The sequence below is a fragment of the Strix aluco genome, chromosome 9, assembly GCF_031877795.1.
Source record: "Strix aluco isolate bStrAlu1 chromosome 9, bStrAlu1.hap1, whole genome shotgun sequence".
NCBI classification, from domain to species: domain Eukaryota; kingdom Metazoa; phylum Chordata; class Aves; order Strigiformes; family Strigidae; genus Strix; species Strix aluco.
In genome coordinates, this window is record NC_133939.1 from 24248565 (window position 1) to 24267601 (window position 19037).

Consider the following 19037-nt stretch of genomic DNA (forward strand, 5'->3'; position numbering starts at 1 on the left):
ACACAATATCCTGTGGCTAAAGAGGAAGAAGGGAAAAGGACCTCTATTAATAGCCATTTATGAATAACTTGAACACCTCTCATCACAAATCCTTATCTCTGTTGGTGGTTATCTCTGTCTCTTCATTGATTTTTATTTTACTTATTGTTTCCTGTCATTTTAAACAGCTACTTACCCGTGTGAACACTTTTCCTCATATACCATGTTATCTTATTTTTCCGAAGTTCTAGAGAGGATCTCAGTTGAGAACCTTTCAGACAAAATTCCCTTGATCTCCCTATTTAGAAGTCTGGCAACTCAAATTCCTCAGGGTTCCATTCATCCTCTGAAAAATATGGCACCTTTTTCCTTATATACCATATGACAGTGAAAGCTATTTAATCATGCAAGTTGATCTGTGAAATCCTCAGGTCTGCCCTTCTGCCACAGACAGCTGGAGATTGATCACTAGTGAAATCCCAGATCTTTCTCATCTTCTGTCTTCTCAGATGCGAATCATATAAGTATGAAAACTGACGCTTAAAGCCAAAGAGAAAGATTACACATATATCTCTAGTGTTTTTTAACTACCAGACTTCCAGGCTATCACCTTAACACCAAAGTATATGGTTATTAGTGATGAAAAACACTTTGTAAATTAAATTCCACAAGATAGATTTACTTTAAATACTCAAGAGATTCATTGAAAAGGGATGATTTGCACCTGACTAAAATCTACCAACTTGCAGGTAACAAACAACAAAGGAAGTTTACTGCAGCACAGCAGGACTTTCTTAATTTATGCTTATAGTTTTATGGCAATCTTCCCAATGTTCTAGCAAATATCCTAGTAATATTCTGTGAAAAAAGAAAGCTTCAGAAGTGCACCGCTTCTCTATAATACTTCACTCTTAAATTCCTTCTAATTGCCCATTTCTGGGAAAAAGTTCATGGGAGCACAGAATTTCAGATTAATGAGGATTAACAATGATGCACCATACTAAACAAAAAGCAAATCTAATTACTAACTTCAACTAGCACAAAACTAATAACTAGCTTCAATTCCCACTATTCGCTTTGTAGGTTCTAAGCATCCAATATATCTCAGATGTTTCTCTTCATATCCTCCCACTCCCTCTGTCACATTATGTCTCTTGAAAACTGCAAGGCTAAGGGGAAAAAAAAAGGCAATGTGAGAAAACTATATATAAATGTTTAATCATTACTGATGAATCTGCTGTTCAGCTTTTTGAAACATACTGATGAGAGAATGATGATCATTTTATTCTAACAAATTTTAAGCCAACCAATCATCTGAATTGCTCATTCACCTCTTTTGACAGATAAGTGATGAGTTCTACGTCAAGCGAAATCTCTCCCTTAAGCTTCTTGAAATCAACAGGAAGACTGCAAATTCAGCCTTAACTATTCTCATATGCATTGCTCTCTTCAGCATTTTCTCTTTAGATATTATTATTTTTAAATAGTTGTACAAGGTTTCTTATCATGAGACCAGTCTTTTATCTCTTCCATTAAGGCTGCTACTGAACAATTCAGCACACTATATGCTCTGGCACATCTATAGTTTCACCATTATTTCAAGGCAGAAGATATCATAATGCATTATAGAATTATGCAAGGCTTCTTATTATAGGCTCTGCTTGCTCAATAAAATAAGAATTTAAAAAAGAATCTCACATGGATTACTTTACTTTAAAGTAAAATTTACTTTACTCAGAAGCTTTACGTGAAATCAGACATAAGCCATTGTGTTCACCCAAAGCTGAACATGGATTGGCTCTTACTACTCTGATAGGTTGGAATATTCTTTCTTTCCAGAAATTTTCCACCAAACAGAATCCCTGCCTTCTCAGCGAAACAAAACAGACACGCCACACCTGCCACAAAATAAGTAGAATAAGCTACCCTTTAGGTGATTCTGTCCCGCAGACTCCACACAAAGCCTTCTGAGAAACGGACACAGTGCAGTCTTTTATCTTTCTAAAATGAGTGTCATTTGCCAGCCCAAATTCATGCTTTCCTTCAGGCACTCCAGCCGTTGAAAATTCCTACAATACTATCAAGCTTCACACATCCTACCTGGAATGGTTAAGCACTTGCTCCTTCCAAAATGACCCCTTCTTTCCTCTTTACATAGTCTTTGCCTACTGGTTGTGGGGAAGATCAGTTCATCTTTAAAATACCTAGTCAGCCATGCATGGAGAGCAATAGTCCTGCCTAACCACAACAGCTTAAACCACTGAAGCATGAGGCCTTTCTGCCTTTCTTTTTAGTATGTGTAACTACAAATATTAACACAAGTCATAAAATTAACCAAACTTTTTTATGACTTGCTGCATTGTATTCCTATTCCACAATAACTTTCCAAAAGAAATAAACAAGTGATACAGCACATATGTGATAGTACAATGGTTGCCCTCAAAATTTGCTTTTACTGTTATCATCACTGCATTTAGCACAGGATACAGTGGCTAATTTCATTTGCCTTCCCTTTCCAAGATGACTGCTTCAAATCAATTCATTTAAACAGGCGTTATAATAAAGTATACCTTTTTTCTGCATTTTTTTCTGGTGAATGATAGACTAGTACAAAATAAAAATCAACACAGAATTACTGTTTAAAAATGTATATAATCTAGAACATTATCTGGAACCTGTTCCTTCCTTCATTGAAACACTGCAGTATCTTTGCTGGAAGATTGTGTTCTCAATTTTTTCCCCCACATCAGTCCTTGAAGAACGTTTCACAGTTAGAAGAAAGTATTATTTAAAAAGCATTACCTGTAGCTGGCAGCTGGAGATGTATACACCTATCTTTTTGGACAGTGTCCCCAGGTAAGGAAACGAGTTTTTTGGCAAGCTCTGCAGAAATAGGTTGTACTAACAGTGATGTGAGGTTTGGTCGATATTGTCTGTAGCTTCCATCTTAAAAGACAGAAAGAGACCAGCAATTTAGTAAATGAAAAGTAGATTTCTCCTCTTCATATACCGAACAAAAAAGCAAATATCTACAATACAGCGTAAAACAACTGATTGAGATAAGCAGCCGTTACTTTGTACTTACCTTGCCAAAAAAAAGAAAATCCCTTCAAGAACATATGTCACAAAAATACACGTACATATTGACAGTTTCTTTCTTGTGGAACTGTTCCCCAAACTGTCAAAGAGTCTGAGCAGATACTAGATTGCATGTGATTTAAACACAACCAAATTATTTGGTGTGTAGCTAAAGGAATCGGGGAAAAATAGAATTATTCATCAGCGATAACTTTCAAATTCAAGTAAGAACTGAACACAGCCTTACAGGGAAGAGCAGACATTTAAACAGCCTGAAAACACACGTAAGTATCTGTCTTCACTGAACGATGCTACTTAGCACTAAAACTGTTTAAGGGCGAGCTATCACACAAACAAGTGAGAGCTTTGACAAGAAACACACCACAGAGGATGAACGTTGATGATATAATGGCAACCTGCATATACCATAAAGCCTGAAAATTTTAATATACACCTTCCTCTTTTAAAGAATACAATCTAATCATTGATTCAGAGTGGGTTCAATGCAGTTAAGGTGACTATAACTTATTTTATAAATGCAGGGGTGTTTCTGTGATGGAAGGTTGAAGGCTCAGGTGAAAGAGGCCTGAAATAAGAGCATATTAAACAGACATGTCAAGTGGAGGAAGGTGTAGATCAGAAAGCATCAGAATACTTCATTATACAGCTTTAAGATCTTAAGAAGCCACCACACAAACCTCACAATATCAGCAGATTCATGAATATTTTAAAAACTCCCTTTAACTGAAAAAATGTGAGTTTCCACACACATGACTGTCCAACATTTAAGCATGGGAAGGTTTCTGATGAGATAATGAAATATTTTGGGAGACCAACTGACAGAACTGGGAAAAAAGGCGAACTCTGCACACGGAAATGCTCTGAAGTGCTTCAGGACAAAATGCGCATCTGTTTTTGTCAACTATTTCAGCTGGCCTAATAAAGGCATCATCTCTTCCCGTGGAAAGCAAGAATACTCTTGCAGATGAAAAGTCCGCCATGGGAAAGGAGAGCAGATTCATAGCGTAGGACAGAAAACAGATCTAGAACAACCTGCAAAACTCTAAAAGCCTTCCAGTGTACCTGCCCATACTGAATTATTTCCAGACTTCCAACTAGAGAGTCAGAACAGAAGGCCTCTCCCCAAGACCTCTGTGAATCAAATAGCACATTTTCTGTTGATGTGGAGTTCTTAACAACCAAAAGGCATCCTTTACATTCTGTGTGACTACAACCACAAAGGGAAGAAGCTATTAGAAATCAACAGCACACGTTCTAATAAATTTATATAAAATTACTATCAGGAGCATTGTTACTGAACCACAACATAGGAAAATTCACACATATCCTCCCCTTTTTTTATTTTTGTGTTAGAAGCTCCTGAGACTTCTTACCGTATACCCTTAATCAGAATGCAAAAATTGACCAAGGCTATAACATTTAACTATGGGGGGGGGGGGGGGGGAAGTGTTGTTCAGCTTTAATACACAGTGGAAATGTTAACAGTGTTCACTTTGACAGAATCAGAGAAATTTTTAAGTGAAAAGGTGAAACTGGCTCAAAACATGATAATTTAGAGAAAGTTTTGTCTTATCAAAAGTTGGACAGGGTTGAAAATCGCTCAAAGTTATTACTTCAGTAAATTGATGGTAAAATCAGTTTGCTCAAGCTTTGAGAGTCTGTTTCTGGAATCAAAAAGATTCCCAAAATGTCCATCAGAGATGTGTAACTGAGACATTATTTTCTGTCTATTGTTGGTCAATCTGAAGACTATATTACAGGAGCAATGAAGCTCAAAATATTGCAGATGAAAAGCATCTCCCCTTTCTCCATTTACCCACAACTTTAGATTCACACCTGAATAAACTGTGAAAGATACACTTTCGAGAACAACTTACAGGAGAAAACCTCCCATGTTTATAAATGAATCCTTTCACAATAAAAGATAGAGTTTGAAGTATGGGGCAAAAGAAAAAAAAAGTAAAATAAAACATTGAAAATATAGAAGGGGAGATTTAAGTTATTTTCTAATAGGAAGAATTCATAAAGACTTGCCTAGGCAGGTGGTAAAACCTCTACAACTGAAATATTTTTAATGAAAAGATTAAACAAACATCTGTCAGCAATGACACAGATATAGTTGATCCCCTCCCTGAGGGAAGGTGATAGATTAGTTGATGACTTAATATCTTTTCCAGGCCTGATTTCTGTATGCTGCTCTAGTAACTGAACTTCCTGAAACATTTACAAAAAAAGCAGTATAGGAATTAATATTAAAAAATGCTTTAAGAAAAAAGTAAAAGTTCCTTTCCCTCTGCCAGCCATTTTTTAGTTGCTATGAGAGCACCTTGTTTTGGAGACTGAGGAAAGCTATCTGCATCATGATCAGGAGTCAAAAGTGAAAGATTCAAGACCTATCTCCCCAGTAAAACACAATGTACATTGAGAAGTCTGGAGATTTCCAGGGCTACTACTCAAAGCACAATCGTTAAGTTTTTAAATACTCATGGGCTTGGTGCTGTATCAACTGCAAACCAGTGCGGTGCAACTTCATAAAGACACTAGTGTATTGAAAGAACTTTGTGAGATTCTTGCTTGCTCTTTTCCTGCTGGGTGCCAAACTCCTTGGAGCACATAGTGCTTTTTCAGGATCTGTGAGGACAGAAAATGCTTTGAGAATAATTTAAATTTGAGATTTTGCTTGTAATGAAATTTACTTTGTTAGGATGAAAATCTTCCAAGAAATAAAATTCCTTCCTCTATGCAACTCTAACAATCTGTGTCAGGCCTAAAACCGCTATTAATTTAAGAGACTCTAGAGAACATACGGGAATGTAAGAAGAAAAATATGCTAATCAATTATTAATTTTAGGAGCACAAAAAGAGGCAAAATTTTCTGCATAGAAAGTGATGACTACATTTCTACTTTTGCAGTGACTGTGTTTTGTGTTTTCTTTTTCAATGCAAACACAAACCTTGAGCATCAGTTTCCACACTGCTCAGTCTGGGATGCACACTCGTAACCTAGCGTTTCATAGTGTTCTATCACTTAACTTACTGGTATTGGTAACATATTCTGAAATTTCTGAAAAGGTTTTGCTGGGAGAATTTAACAACAGTATTTGTGTACCATATGCAACTCAATTCTAGGTTAAAGTTCAATTTTAACTTTGTTTCCATGACTTTTGTCAAGGCTGAAAAATCAGAGCACATGAAACATAAGACAGTCACAATGTCATACTTCTCTACTCAGAAGAATACTGCTCTACCCACAGCTTATTCAGTATTATGCAATTAGGCTTTTATTTATTTTTCCGTAAAAAGTTTGCTATAAGAATCAACTGTCTGTTCATTTTTCTTTAAATCTGAGATTCAGAGAAAGATTAGACAGAATATTGTATTTTGTCATCATCTGTTTATTAAAGTCACCCTCTGCCAGGATCTGATAAAACAAAAAGTTAATAAATGTCTAAAAAGTTTACTGATAAAATTCATTAAAATAATTCCTTCTATGACCTGAAACACTGTTTTAATGATGTCTCCCCCAAAATACAGAAAAAGGGTAGCCTGAACACTGAACCATAACTGTACATACTCATATCTGTGACTTTCTGCTGCATTAATAATAGAGCAGTGTTAGTTTTGAAGTATCTGAAGTGAATGGCTCATTAATTTTTCACCTTAAGCTTAATAGAAATTTGACAAACAGTTTTATGCTGAGAATAGACACTCCAAGTAGGACTTCACAGCACATGATGAGAATAAATTAGAGCATAAGAGACAGAATGAAGTGCATTTGGTCAAATAAAATGGTGCTGTCATTCAATTGCCTGAAGTGAACAGTTAGTTCAGCGCATTGCTGTAGAAGAGGTATTCTTCCATTTACACATTCCCAGCGTATCTTCTGCACTGCCCTTTGTCAGCACTGGATCTTGTATTAACCATGACAAAACCAAAGATATATAAACTGGCACATCACAGACATTTACATTATTTGCACTTTGAACTTGTGTACAGCTTACCCCACAGCTTTGCTGATACATTCAACAGCTGTTAGGCTTCCACTGGTACTCATGAAGCTAGTCACAACGGTTTCTTTATACTTCCCTGCAAAATCAGTTTATCTGTGGTTTTCTTGGCTTACATCTAACCACACGCCTAGACTGAAAGGGACTGTGTGGTGCCTACTACACGGAGACTCCACTACCTGATTGGTGGCTCTAGGTATTAAAACCACATCACTACTGTTAATCATAATAATTCTGCTATGAAGCAACTATTTTGTTACATATTCAGCTACAGCTGCTTACAAGAATGTCCATGAGCAGCATTTTTAAGACAGACATGAATCTTCCTACTCAAAAAGCAGCCTTCAATTAAGTCTTCACACTATCAATACTGCTAGACAACACTTGCACTGTCACATTCATGCATTATACACCAAGATTTGATTTTTTTTTTGTTGCTGCTGTTTATTCACACTGCTCTTTCAATGAATAGTTCCATAAAGTAACACCTTTTCTTAAGACAAATCTTATTGACTTCCTATATACTTTCCAATGGCACTATTAGTATGAGTATAGTTAAACTCATGAAACTGAAGGATTTCTAGGTTGGAAAAGACCTTGAAGATCATCAAGTCCAACCATTAACCTAACCTATAGAGATCCTAACCTATAGAGATCCCATCTAAACTCTGATATAAAACGTACCCATTTGCCACACCTCACAAAGTCAATGACACAGTTCTTTTCCCTCCTAAATTGTCTCTTTGAACACAGGAAGAAAAATAAACTGATTCTGGCTGTCACTTCTTGGTGTAAATGGATACAGTGAGAATGTTGATCCGGAAACACTGATGCCGTTTTCCAAGTGCTTATGAACAGTAAATTCTGGGAAAGCCCCACATCTGCTCAGTGTTTGGACTTTGAAAGTCAGATACATGTTTTTTTTGCATATGAAGTCAAATGGAGAGCTCTTTCTCCATCTCTCTAAAGCAAAGAAAGTGGTGCTGATTGCCCTATGGTGCTCAATATGGAAGTCAGAATGGATTTTATTAATGGGAAGGAGAAGACCACAGCCTCAGACTTAAAAAGTATCTTGAGAGGTATAAGCTAAAAATATCAGCAAGGGTAAGAAAAATAACTGGTATAGAAAAATGTAGTTGAGAAACACCAATCCTGAAGCAGATGCCCATGGAGTGGAAGTAGTAACAAGCAGTTTCCTGCTATGTCTTTATTCAGTTCTCTATGAATTATCCACTAGAATTACAGTGTGGAACATATGTCAATTTTGAAGTACTTTGCTTCACTGGCCATTGGTAGCAATATGGAGGAAGAGAAAAACATTTGCTTCTCTTTTGTAGAAAAAGAACTTTGAAATTCTGCAACCAGAGATTTTAACAGCAGCCCCAACTAAGGATGTTTAAAAGCAGCTTTACAGGCAATGAAGCATGAGATGATGAACTGTTCTGCCAATTACAACAGGATTGTGGCAGCTTGCATTTCACGATGCATGACTCACAAATGGACAAGGGATGCTTAGAACTATGTACTGATTTGAGATATGGGTGAGAAAGACGGCCGTGCCTATAAAAGGTGTACGTGCATTTACAGAAAACACAGAACTTAAAGGCAGTGAGGATCACGTAGAAAGAAAGTGACTGATAGTACTCAAAGTATCTGAAAAACACGTTCAAATTTTTCTTCACATTGGTGATGGATAAAGAGAATTCTTTAAAAACACTTTTAAAATATTCCACATTCTCATGGCGTCAAGAGTTAATGAAAAGAGTTTAGAAGAAAAACAAAGATATCACACCTCCTGTGATAAACTCCCAAGAGTTAACAAGACCACACATTCATCGATGCATACAAAATACATAACACTAAAGAGATATTGTTTTGCTTTACAAGTATATTCACTGTATTCTCTTTAAATCACATTTTATCAATGGAGTGGATGCAAATCTAGTTATATATTGTTCAAGACTGTCTCTTTAAATAGATTTCTACTGCCCTTAAAAATAAAACTGGAAATTCTATAGCTGATATGGAAAGAAAATATACCTCTACAACCCACTGTCACCTTTTTCCCTCCGTCTCAAGGAAATGTGCTTAACCAATATGAAACAGAAAAAAACATCACTCCCCTGACTCTTGCTGTAAATCACTCTTGTCTTAAATGCCTACTTAAGGTACTTCAAAAACGCTGTCAGTCTTGTTTCTTTTAAAGATAAATAGAATAAAAAGCAACACATTTATTTTGTAAAAGCAAAACTGATTTGACACACTGATGCTAAAACATCTCCTTAATCCCCCTGTTCCCTTCTAAAAAATATTTAATAAAATGGCAAGAATTAAAAAAAAAAAAAAACAAAACAAAAAACTTTTTACTCTCACAATTTTGAATCCCCGTTTCCACTTAGCTTCTTACAGTGACTAATCATTAAAATGACATAGAAGTGGCCAAAATAGAGCAAAATTACATAACACTTCCACACCAATTGACATGGAAGTAAGATTTTTCATTTTTACATACCCTACAATTATGTAACCGCTAAGTCACAAAAAGGGAAAAGCAATTCTTCTGCGTATTACAAATAGTTAAAGCATATTCTTATGTCCTAGTAACAATGGAATGTAACAGGGGAGAAAGAACAAGGTAATTCTCAGTTCCTCCTGTGTTAGCAAATATTTGTCTCACTACTGAACTGAAAGCAACTCTCCACTGACAGACAGCAGGTTGGGCCATGTGACATACAAACTACTATCCATCCTTTTGACAGTGATGGTAGGTACTCAAAGGGGTTGACAAAAGTTGTATGAGTTACAAGACAAAAAATAAAGAGTCCTCAATATTTTAAAAATAAGTTTATTTTAAAAATTCAATAATCATAAATTTAACTTTCTGCACAATTTGTTCTTTGCATGCATGCTGAATTCAAAGCAGCATCTTCAGAACTTTAGTATTTCATTTTGGATACTATCTGAGGTATTCTTGATATCAAAACATCTGCTTAGTATGTTCTACCTTCATTAAATTTAAGAACATAGGTACTTCACACTGTAAGGGTGTGTGTGGGGAAACAATCAGTGCTAAAAACATTGGAAACACTCAAAAACATTAGCCACACAAAAAACTAATCACAAACTGCTGCAACCATGTTATCCAAGTCTTAAATTGTATAATAAGTATCTTTAAGGACTACAAAAATAAATATTGCAATTCTTACTTAAAATTTAAAACTTTGCACCAAATTAGTCATTCAAACATAATAGAAAATAATTCAAAAAAAATAATTATTGTTAACTGGTATTTTGTATTTTCCTAAAATATGCAGAAGTATTAATCAAACAGAATTCAGTAAGACTGCTTGAAGTGATTGCTCTAATGTTCAGAATTACTGCATAATCCAAAATATCAAGTATCAGACATACACTTGGACTTTTTTTGTACCTTTTCTCTTAAACTACTTCATGAATCCTATATCTTCAAGTCTATGTTTAAAATGTATCTATTTGTTGCTCCCAGAAAATATATTTTGCAGGCTATTAACTATACGATGTTCTTGAACTGGAATCTGGAGGGAAGTGTGTATGTACGTGTGTGTACATGAGGGAACACAAATCAAACTAAGCTGCACAGAGGTGGCTTTTAAAACTGAAATATTATAGAACATTTTGAATTCAAGTGCCAAACACATTATGGAATTCATTACCAATTTCATTGAAAAAATATACTTTGGTCTGTGTCTGAGAGCTACTTGGGTCTGTCCTATCTGCCTATATATCCTGGGTCAAGTACAGACTTAGCTCAAATTTACTCCCTTGACTGTGGTTGTGCTACAAATGAATTTGGCCTGCTCTGTTGAAATGGACACAGAAAACATCCTTGGATCCCAGATTCTGCTACTGCAAGGTTGGGTCACTCCCTTAAATATTTTTTGAAAGCAAGAATTTTGAAAACATCAAATTATATGAGTAAGATACGAGGTAAGTGACACAAAACCTATTCCATACTTCATATTTTATAATATAGTTCATAGACACACATTTAGTCTTGAACATAAGCACTCTACATTTGCTTCCATAATGCTTTTTACCTCCAGGCTAAGTAAATGACATTTCTTTCTAAAAAGAAGGTTAAAATACTCAGATTTTATAACTGCCTTTTCCAATCTGCAGTGCCATATTCCAGTGAGACCTTACGTATTCTGATACCAGTTTCCTTTTCCTGTCTGGTAGCAGCCCACAGTGAGAAAAACAGCAATGATGATAATGCAACAGCTCTTGTATTCTGAGTGGGCAAGCAGCTTTCCTCTTGTTATGGCTAGTTACAGTAATCAGCTAGCTATTATCTCTCCCATGTTTTTTGAAAAGATGAAAGGATGAGAATAGGGAATAACTGGTATCAGTCAGTTTACTTTATGTTTGCCCAGCAGAACCAAAAATTTCTGTCCCTCCTGCAGAAAGGATCCAGGTAGTCACCAAGCATGGGCATCCTACTCAATAGTGTGATAATAATAATAGATAATAATAATACTAATAGATCATTAAGTCACAGTAGCAGATAAGGCAGAAGGCACATCCTTGATGTATGAATTATGTTTCCTATTAACCACTTCAAGAAATAAGCAACTTCTGGCACATTCAAGCATTAAAGGGCTGGTCTTATGGTTTGTTCCCTCATGAAAAATGCCTCAGTTTTCTACACTGGTGATGGCCACTATAGACAAAACAAACAACAAACATTGAAATGAGACACTGATACAGATTTCCTTCCCTTCAGTCATGATTAAGACTACAAAGAGCAAAATAACTGTCTTGCTTTAGGTGAAATATGTTTGCAGCAGCCAGAATATACATCAGGTTACATATCCCATCACTGTTCTGGTTATGAACAAGCATGGAGTCCTGTTTACCCACAATAATGAGATTTATTGTTATTAAAAATAATAAAAGCCCTATAACAGTCTACAAGGAATGGAATGGAAATAGAAAATCTCTAAGAAAACACTGAAAGTGACAGGTTTAGGATACCAATTATTTTGTTTATAGTATGAAGTGAACACTGCAATGACTCAGAATCACGTGCTGTCTGTATATATTTGGTGGACAAAATGAAATAAAATTGCATACGTTATCTGTGGTAGACTATGCTTTTCTTACAATAATATATATCTCTGATTTATTCTTCCATATTTGCTTGAAATCACGGTAATTTCCATTTTGGCTTCAGTTTGATGACATATGGGGTCATCCAAGGGTTTGAAGTCTCCCCCTTTTCCCAGAGCTTGTTACTTATTCCTCTCCCCACACTGCAGTGCCATTAATTGTGCTAGCTTGATTGTTTCAGTGGCCATACTATGAACCAGATCAGCAAACTTCCTTGAAGTTCTTTAAAGCTCCATCAGTTCCCCAACAGCAGTGCTCTTAACAGCTAAATCAGCAGAGGAGGATGTAAGCTAGGACAAGGAGGTAGATGGGTTGGCAGGAATTCCTTCAATTCTTCCCAAAGATTTGTATTGTCAAACCACAATTACAGAGAATACTCTTGTCCTCTAGGACACAAAGTGACTCCTTCTTGGCACAGAATGACACTTAAATATGCACATCAATTCAAAAGCTACTTACAACTTTAAAAATAATAATAATAAAAATCTTTATTGTCTTCATTTTCTCTAGGGTTTTTATTTTTTTAAAAAAAACCCTTTGTTTTTTTAAATGTAACCACCTCACCTTAAATTTTAAAAATCAGAGCCTGATGATATAATCCTCACATAGAAAAAGAAAAGTTAATGTTTCAGGGTCTGGTTTATAGAAGAACTAACTGGTAAATCTATCATAATCATGCGATAGTTGAGTAACGACAGATCAGAACTGAGACTTTAATACCAGGTCACATCCTAATGGACAGATGCTTGCGTACGCACAACTGTGTAAACTAGAATCAAAAGCAACAAGCTTGTCAGCCAGACCAAGGGCTATTTTAAATACTGAATCACAGCATATACATTGAATCAGCTTTCTGCATACATATTTGGTTCCTTCCTGCGAGGGTTGTAGCAAACCAACGGTATACCTTCATTGTCTGTCCCTATGTAAAAAATGCTGTTTTACACCTGCTCTGTTGACTCAGACTTCAATAATGATTACTGTTCCATTGATATTTTGTAACATTTCTGGAGCAGTGTATGAGGTACTTGCTTTTATTCTGTACAAATTCTCTGATTTAAACTAACAATTCTACACGTTGCATTCTAGTATTAAGGTACACAATTGGGTTATTTTTTTTTTTCCTCCTTTTTTGTCTCTATACTATGCTAATAAATGTCAAATCAGGAGGGCCTAGATTGCTTTCTCTTCTCATTCTGCATAGCTCCGTAGCTCCCCCATGTCACATTTGTTTTCTTATCAGCAAAACATTTCTGAAGTTCTTTGTTTATAACTGTAGATATTAGCATTTCACTCATTAAAAAAAAAAAAAAAAAAAAAGAATCCCTTACTTTCTCTTTTGACTGCCATCTGTTAAGCTTCTCCTCAGAGAAATTAACAAGTATCCATATTGGATCTCTGAACTGCAAATATTCCATCATCTGCAAAACTTATGAAAATAATCCCCTTTGGAAAAGATAGTCTTATACGAAATTACCAGAGAAGACAGAAACATAAACAGAGGGCACTGTCTGGATATTATACGAAGGCTGCTTGCTGCCCCTAAACAAACAGAGCACTCTGGACAATGTCAGAACTACAGACTAGTTGAGCTTGGAATGGACCTCTGGAGATTGTTGAAGGATAATGTGCCTGCTCAGAGTCAACTAGAGCAGGTTGTCCAGGACATTGTCCAGTTTGGTTTTGAGCATCTCCAAGCACACACCACAACCTCTCTGGGCAAGCTCTTCCAGTGCTTGACCACCATAAAATAGCTTTCCTTATGCTTAAGGGGAATTCCCTGTATTTCAGTTTTCTCCTCGATTCCCTGAATACCACTGGAGCATAAAAACATTGTTTCAACTTTTTTTAGGCATTAGAGGATAATTCAAGAAAACAGTTTAAAAATAAGAAAGCCTCTAACATTTTGTCTGAAAATGATACAAAATTAATATGTATCTTCTGTTTAGCAGGGTTAATTGTAACATCAAAATAATATGGAAGTCGCAGTATTAATTTTACTACTATGATCTTAACGTCAAAAATTTTCTAGAAGAAGAAAAGTCTGCTAATAATGCATGTCTATTAACTTAAAGTATATTAATACCATTTAACTTAGTTTTGGAGCATGACATTGCAAATTTGATGTTCATTTTCAAGTTAAATTCTGACTATATGTATCAAAGGCTTTTTTAAAAAAAAATCTCCATCTGATTGCATATTGTTCCAAAGGGCTTGTACTGAATTCAAAAGAAGTATGCTTAAATACAGAGAAAAAGAATCAGTGTTTTTAAGAAGTCAGATTGCAATGAAAGCGTTCCAAGTTCTGAGTTTAGTGTATTAATCTTTCACCTGAAAAATTAGATACAGTATATATGGTTGGTCATGTACCAGTAATAATTTGATTACAATTACTGAAGAAAAAAAAAAAATCCTGTCAATTCAAGCTCAAATGACAGCTTTCTAGAATGAAGCTATAGGTATTCGCAAGATCCTTAAACCTGTTTATAGTACAGAGTGGAGAACGAGCTATGCTCTGAAAATCCTAAAATTGTGAAGCTATGGAAACTCTTGTGACACGTATTGGTTCTTTTCTGGATGTCAGAAAAGAGACAAATAAACTATAATCCATTTGCAGCACTCCTCAGAGATGTAAACACTGGTATTTAATTTACTTAATAACTTGCTTATGTATTTGCAAAGTTTTATTATGTTCGTGCTGACTACTGTAACTACTGTATTCAGCTTCAGAAGGCTGTTACAAACACCCATGAGAACAGGATTTCATTTTGTGCACAAGAACACACTATGTGAACATTCATTCAAAACTGAATGGGGTCCTTGGCCCTAAATTATTCCTGAACCACCTGCTGTAAGAAACTTTGCTTCCTCACCTCATTGAAGTAACGTACACAACTGAGATTGTGTTACCTGAGATGAGCATGCAAAATAAATCATTTTGTTGAAATAACAGAGTTGAGGAGCTAGTTAAGGTTTAGGATAAACCCCCTGAAATTCAAGGACAATTTGAGTTAGGAAGATCTGTAGCAAAGAAAATTTAAAACAAAAAAAACAATGAGGCAATAATTAGAAAATAACAACTTCTTAACGAAGGGTAGAGTAGCAGCATTATTTCAGAATATTATATTTAGGGTCATGTTTTAAATTTTAAGTCAGCGATAAACAAATTCCTACATATATTTCTGAAAAATGCTACTTCGGATTATTTTTCAAAGTAAATGCTTAGGAACAACAGTTCCACAAATACAATGGAGATTATTTCCAAATATGGCTATTAAAATTCTGCAGAAAATAAGAATATTATAATCTGAATTATTACTTAAAAATAATTTAAATGGAAAGTGTCCTTTTCGATCATATAATGTTTTGAAATTTATCTGAAATGCCAGCAATACTTTGATATTTGACTTCTCTGAATGACAGTAACTCCTTATTGATGAATATTACATTTATCTGTAGCATAAATTTCCTCTCAAAGAGGCCTTCACAGATACAAAACAATGTGTACCCAAATCTCCCATACCATTCTACTTCCAATTACAGCTTATGTTTCCACAGCTGTATATTACTGCATTGTACCTTTGCTCTGTAGAAAAAAGGTTTTTAGTTTGTTTTGAAATGAACTTTTTTCCCAAAAAAGTTATAATGCAGCCACTACCTTCTTGTGGGATTTTTTTGTTTTGTCTGTTTGTTTGTTTTAATTTTTTTTGGCTAGTTTATATTCACGTATAAACTAATGTATTGACTGGCAGTAACCTGTTAGTAGAGTTTTGTGACCTCAGGTTATTAAGAGGAGAATGATCTGAAAAAGACCAAACATTGTAAGACAATAAAACAACTTGGAAAGACAAAAAGAAAATATAGTGCTAGAACAATGAAAAATGAATGTGAAAAACAATAGAAACTTTACAGAACAAAACTAAAATATTTAAAAAGAGATATCTGTCTCATTAACTAAGAAAAGGCACAGATCATACTCTTCTAATGGCCCCTCAAACCTCCATGAGAATTAACTCGATAATGCACATCCAACTATCATTACACATTCTCCCCTGCTCCACAGTTACCTTTCTAAAATTAGGTGGTACTATTTTTTCGTGATATTTTTAAATATTAAAATTGGTGAACTTCAAAAACTATTTGTAAAAATTCTTTATAGTTAAAAAGATTTTATATTCTTTAGGGAATATTTTAAAATTAAATATTTTACCTGCTTTGATGCAAAATGAAACTACTAAATTGGTGAAGCCAAAAGGTATCAATCTCAGTTGCTTTGATCTTTGAAAGTTATCAGTGTAACTGCATTATCCTAAAGAAGCTTTTAGTGGTCCATTTTCCCCTCAGAATCTCAATGTGTAACTATATTATCCCTTTATCCCTTCCTTCTAAGTAATCAGTCTGGCATACCATAGGAGTTATATAGTGGACTAAGTACATCAATGACTCTGCCCCCAAAAACTAATACTGGTACCAGATATATTTGTTCACCTGATTAAATATAACAATGAAACCCACATTATCTTTTCTTCAAAGGATTTAAAAACTTTTTTAAATTTAGCTTTCACTCTGTACTAAATTTTCTGCGTATACACGTGGTATTTTGTTGAAACACTACATTTGAGAAGTAAAATAGAAGCAGAGACATTCTATACATTTTCCCATTCTCTTAGGCAGGCTTAAAGCATTTTTTATAACTAACGTATAGATGTTATCCTTACTCATTTTCAGTCCCTTCTCCTTTTAAAAGAAATAAAAAGGCAAGACTCTCTACAGTTTCCTCAAAGAACATACTCTTCCTAGCTCATTTCTTAGTGCAAGATTAGAAGGACACTGCAGCACTGAACTGTCCTTTGTTCCTTTCTATACTGTTAAATGTGGAGAGCTTGCTCAGGTCATAGGCAAATCAGGAAATCCATTCTTCTTTTTCTTCTATTTTTACAGCAAAGAACATAGGTTAGAAGAATCCCAAAAGAGCAGTGGAGGAGAAGAAATCAATACATATCTAGTTCCATTTTAACTGTTACCCTGAAGTTTAATGAATTTTAAATGATACCTGGAAGCATATAGAATATATACAGACTGACAGAAATGCCCATGCAAATCTTACTCTTCAGAGCAGTGGCACCTCAACTAAACCACTGAACACAAGGCAACTCTCCTATTTTTTTGTTGTTATAAAAAAGTGATACTGGAAGAAAATATAATAATATACTAGGGAAGATGCTCCAGATTCACCACTACTTTCCCGTAAGTACTTGCAAACAGCTTGCAGCAAGTAAATTGTTTTCACAAGCTGAAATTTCAATGGACCAGACTGTCCTCCTCTTTAAAAACACACAGGTCCATGGAAGAAACATTAATCAAACTCTCTGCAAGAACTGTACCAAGAAGAGGAGCTGTTTATGCTACAGGTCAGTAGCAAGCACAACAACCCTTATTTCATTTTTTTCTTCAACATTACAGATATTTGCAATGGTGGTATCTTGAAAACTACATAAATGTGGGCAGTGTTAATAAACATTCTCCCTTTCAATGGCTTACTGTTAAAATTTACTCTCCTGTGCTATCTCCAAGGACTATCCCCGTCTCTGAAGATAAGACCTCAAGGTTTCAAAGATCCACAGCATCCACATGTATCAAGAAGACTCTTGAAGTGTCTGAAGCTAGATATAGAGAAACACACATGAATCCTAAAAGTACTTGGGACTCAGAATTCATGTGCGTGCATCCGGATCCTACAGTAAAATCCCCTCATACAGGCTTCTGGTTCAATAACAAAGACAGTGTGATGGCGCAGCTACCTAAATAGACTTTATTATGGCCTACAAATACATGCATGTGTGCGCACATTCACCCACCCACACCTCACATCACGTGAAATAGAGAACCCTCCAGCTGCCACTGACTGCTCCAGAACTAGAAGCAGTACAGTCATGTTTCTGGAGAGCACAGTCTGGGCAAATAAATCTTACCTATTAGTAGAGTTAACAAGCTCTGACATGCTGTTGTACTAACATGAGCCTCACCCAGGATTCTTCCAATGGGAAAGACACAGTGTTACTCTCCTACATCACTTAATCATTATTTTAAAATTCATTCAGCGCTTCTTTCAAAATAAGGTTGATAATCTAGCCCTCAATGTTACCTCAATTCTGATTCTACTACTTTACTGTCACAATTCAGTTCCATGGATTTTTTGCCTGAAGTTGCAGAAGGCTGGTAAGTTATCACCACAACTTTACAGTAGATAATAGATGCTCTTGACTCCATCATATTGATAGGCAAAAGCACAAACAAATATACAGAAATATAGTTCATTGAAAGAAATGAAGAAATAGAAATAAAAAGAACACATGGACTACTACAACATGGGTTAAAGCAGTTATTTTCATAAAAGGAACGTGTCACAAGTAATCATCACTTCCATGTTATTTCATCTCCTTCTCAGTACTGCTAGAAATAAATAGATGCCACATTTGTAAATTCCATTGGCACTGTTCCATTAAAGTGACACTTGATGTATTACATGATTGCCTCTACAATATGTAACATCAGTCTTTATTGTCACAGGTACTGTATTTCATGCAAGTGTGGAAACAAGCATTTGCAGTTTTATAATAACCTATTTCCTGCCAATAGTGTTGTAAGAAAGTTGCAATTTGTCCTCAAGTATCTGTTTGCTGCTCAGAAAAAATATTTATAGCCACTCAAAGATCAAATATTATTTTCCCATGCACTCACTGCAGACAACATTTTATTCTCAAACATGGTATGCTATATGAGAGCACTTAAGTCAGTGAGACA

The 19037-nt window shown here is 35.3% G+C and overlaps 1 protein-coding gene across 1 annotated transcript in view; it reads right to left on the reverse strand.

Moving 5' to 3' along the window:
• NAALADL2 (N-acetylated alpha-linked acidic dipeptidase like 2) overlaps positions 1-19037 on the reverse strand; it is a 489903-nt gene that overhangs the window by 128925 nt on the left and 341941 nt on the right. The window contains exon 7 of the mRNA XM_074834594.1: positions 2782-2925. Within this exon, the coding sequence (XP_074690695.1) occupies positions 2782-2925 (144 nt within the window). The remainder of the gene's footprint in view (positions 1-2781; positions 2926-19037) is intronic.